Source organism: Sardina pilchardus, chromosome 4 (genome assembly GCF_963854185.1).
Source record: "Sardina pilchardus chromosome 4, fSarPil1.1, whole genome shotgun sequence".
Lineage (NCBI taxonomy): Eukaryota > Metazoa > Chordata > Actinopteri > Clupeiformes > Clupeidae > Sardina > Sardina pilchardus.
Window position 1 is genome coordinate 27,397,911 of NC_084997.1, and position 2,500 is coordinate 27,400,410.

At 50.0% G+C, this 2,500-nt stretch overlaps 1 protein-coding gene across 1 annotated transcript in view; it reads right to left on the bottom strand.

Moving 5' to 3' along the window:
• LOC134078716 (zinc finger protein GLI4-like) overlaps nucleotides 1–2,500 on the bottom strand; it is a 41,228-nt gene that overhangs the window by 35,401 nt on the left and 3,327 nt on the right. The window contains exon 2 of the mRNA XM_062534838.1: nucleotides 279–482. Coding sequence (XP_062390822.1) covers nucleotides 279–482 — 204 coding nt within the window. The remainder of the gene's footprint in view (nucleotides 1–278; nucleotides 483–2,500) is intronic.

A 2,500-nucleotide genomic window follows, 5' to 3' on the forward strand; every position in this document is an offset into this window, starting at 1 on the left:
GTGTGTGTGTGTGTGTGTGTGTGTGTGTGTGTGTGTGTGTACTCACTGTCCACGGGGCTCATGTACTCGGGCAGGTGTGTGTGTGTGTGTGTGTGTGTACTAACTGTCCACGGGGCTCATGTACTCGGGCAGGTGTGTGTGTGTGTGTGTGTGTGTGTACTCACTGTCCACGGGGCTCATGTACTCGGGCAGGTGTGTGTGTGTGTGTGTGTACTCACTGTCCATGGGGCTCATGTACTCGGGCAGGTGTGTGTGTGTGTGTGTGTGTGTGTACTCACTGTCCACGGGGCTCATGTACTCGGGCAGGTGCACTGCGGCAGCAGCGGCGGCGGCGGCGGCGGCGGCCCCGGTCTGCATGAGCAGCTCTCCGTAGGGGCTGCGGTGGCTGGCCGCCATCAGGTGGTAGTACTCGGCCGCGCTGGCGCCCGGGGGGGGAGGGGGCAGCCCGAACAGACCCCGCTCCTTCAGGTGCTCATGGGTCACTATGGGGAGAGAGAGAGAGAGAGGCGGCCATTTAACATAGAGTACATAGAGGGGGGGGGGGGGATTTGGCCAAAATGCTTTGTACTGTGTACTTTGTATTGTTGAAAAGTCAATAAAAATTTAATTACAAAAAAAAAAACATAGAGTACATAGGGAGATATAGAGAGAGGCGGCCATTTAACATAGAGTACATAGGGAGATATACTGTATAGAGAGAGAGGCGGCCATTTAACATAGAGTACATAGGGAGATATACTGTATATATAGAGAGAGAGGCGGCCATTTAACATAAAGTACATAGGGAGATATATATATAAGAGGCAGCCATTTAACATCTGGGGCTTTTCCGTTGCATGGTATCAGCTCAACTCGACTACTCTACGCAACCATTTAAAGAGACCCTATGCAACTTTCTGCAGGAGACGATCGCTCCTTGTTTACATCTGGAAGTCTGAGACGAAGAACCACGCTTGCAATTTATATATTTAAATATAGCCTATACATGTATAAATATACACGCTAAAGCTGTCGGGGAAGCTCTGCAGAGAAAATGCAAGCATAAAACGAGCGAAAACGAAAAACAAAACCGAAACCAGAGATGAAATCGCCAATCCTGCATAGTTCCTCTTTAACATAGAGTACATAGGAAGATATAGAGAGGGAGAGAGGTGGCCATTTAACATAGAGTAGCAGAGCGATGGAGTGGACATCAAGCAAGGATGGGTGGCATGGAGCTATCTTCTATTCTGGAATCTTGCTCAGTGCTGAATGCCGACCCTGAGAACTTTTACTATTTTTTCTGGATGTTGTGAAAATAAGCATTCATTTCTTTACATAGTCTCTCTCTGTCTGATACCCTCTCATCAAAACAATTTGATTGGCTTATCTAACAAGAGTTTCAATGATGTACGTAAGCACCACACACACACACAGAGAGAGAGAGAGAGAGAGAGAGAGAGAGAGAGAGAGAGAGAGAGAGAGAGAGAGGGAGAAAAACACACATACTCACACAAACATTTGAATAAGACAGCTCACACTATTTCCACAGGCCCACCCCTGTTACCGCCACTGCTGCAGGACACCCCTCTGGTGCTCAGAGGTCAAGGCCTCGTGACCTTGACCACAAACCAGACGGCAACACATACACACACACACACACACACTCCCCTCCGCAGGAATTTATCTCTCTCACGATTTACGCCACCGATAAGCCTGACGTTATGAGTGACGGCGGCACACCTGTAACATAAACTAGGAGGGCTAAGAGGTGCTTATGTGGGGTCAGCGCGGGGTCAGCGAGGCTCCTGAGTCAGGCGAGGGGCGAGAGCGGACATGAAAGGGCAGAAACAGCCGAGTGGTGCTGACCGCAGGACGGGACCTCACAGGCTTTAGGAGCTGACTCACGGAGAGAGGGAGGGAGGGAGGGAGAGAGGGAGGGAGAGAAGGAAGGAGGGAAGGAGGGAGGGAGGTGTGTTTGGGATGGCTGCTGTCACAATCCGGCCAGGATGAGTCACTTAAACCCCGCTGAGGAGGATGATGAGGAGGATGATGGGAAGGATGATGATGATGATGATGATGATGATGATGATGAAAGGAAATGGGGTGTGTGGGCGAGCGGAAAATGAGAGAGGGATGAGACAGAAAGAACAGAGGGAGAAGGTGATGAAAGGAAGAGAGATGGAGAAGTAGCGTGAGAGAGAGAGAGGGAGAGGAGCAAGACGCCAGGACACTAGTGGATCTACTGTAATGCTAGGCGACCGGTTCATCGTGATCACAAACAAACATATGCAGGAAAGTTACAACACACACACGTACACACACACACACACACACACACACACACACACACACACACACACACACACACACACACACACAAACACTAGGTATTACTGTACGTAATGTGACAGGACCCTCTTAAGCTCCTTGTTGACTTCCACACACCTGTGACCACCGTAGTGAGCCATAATGAGCGGTCAGGAGCTATGAGAGCTGCAGGAGTACTGGACTGTATGTG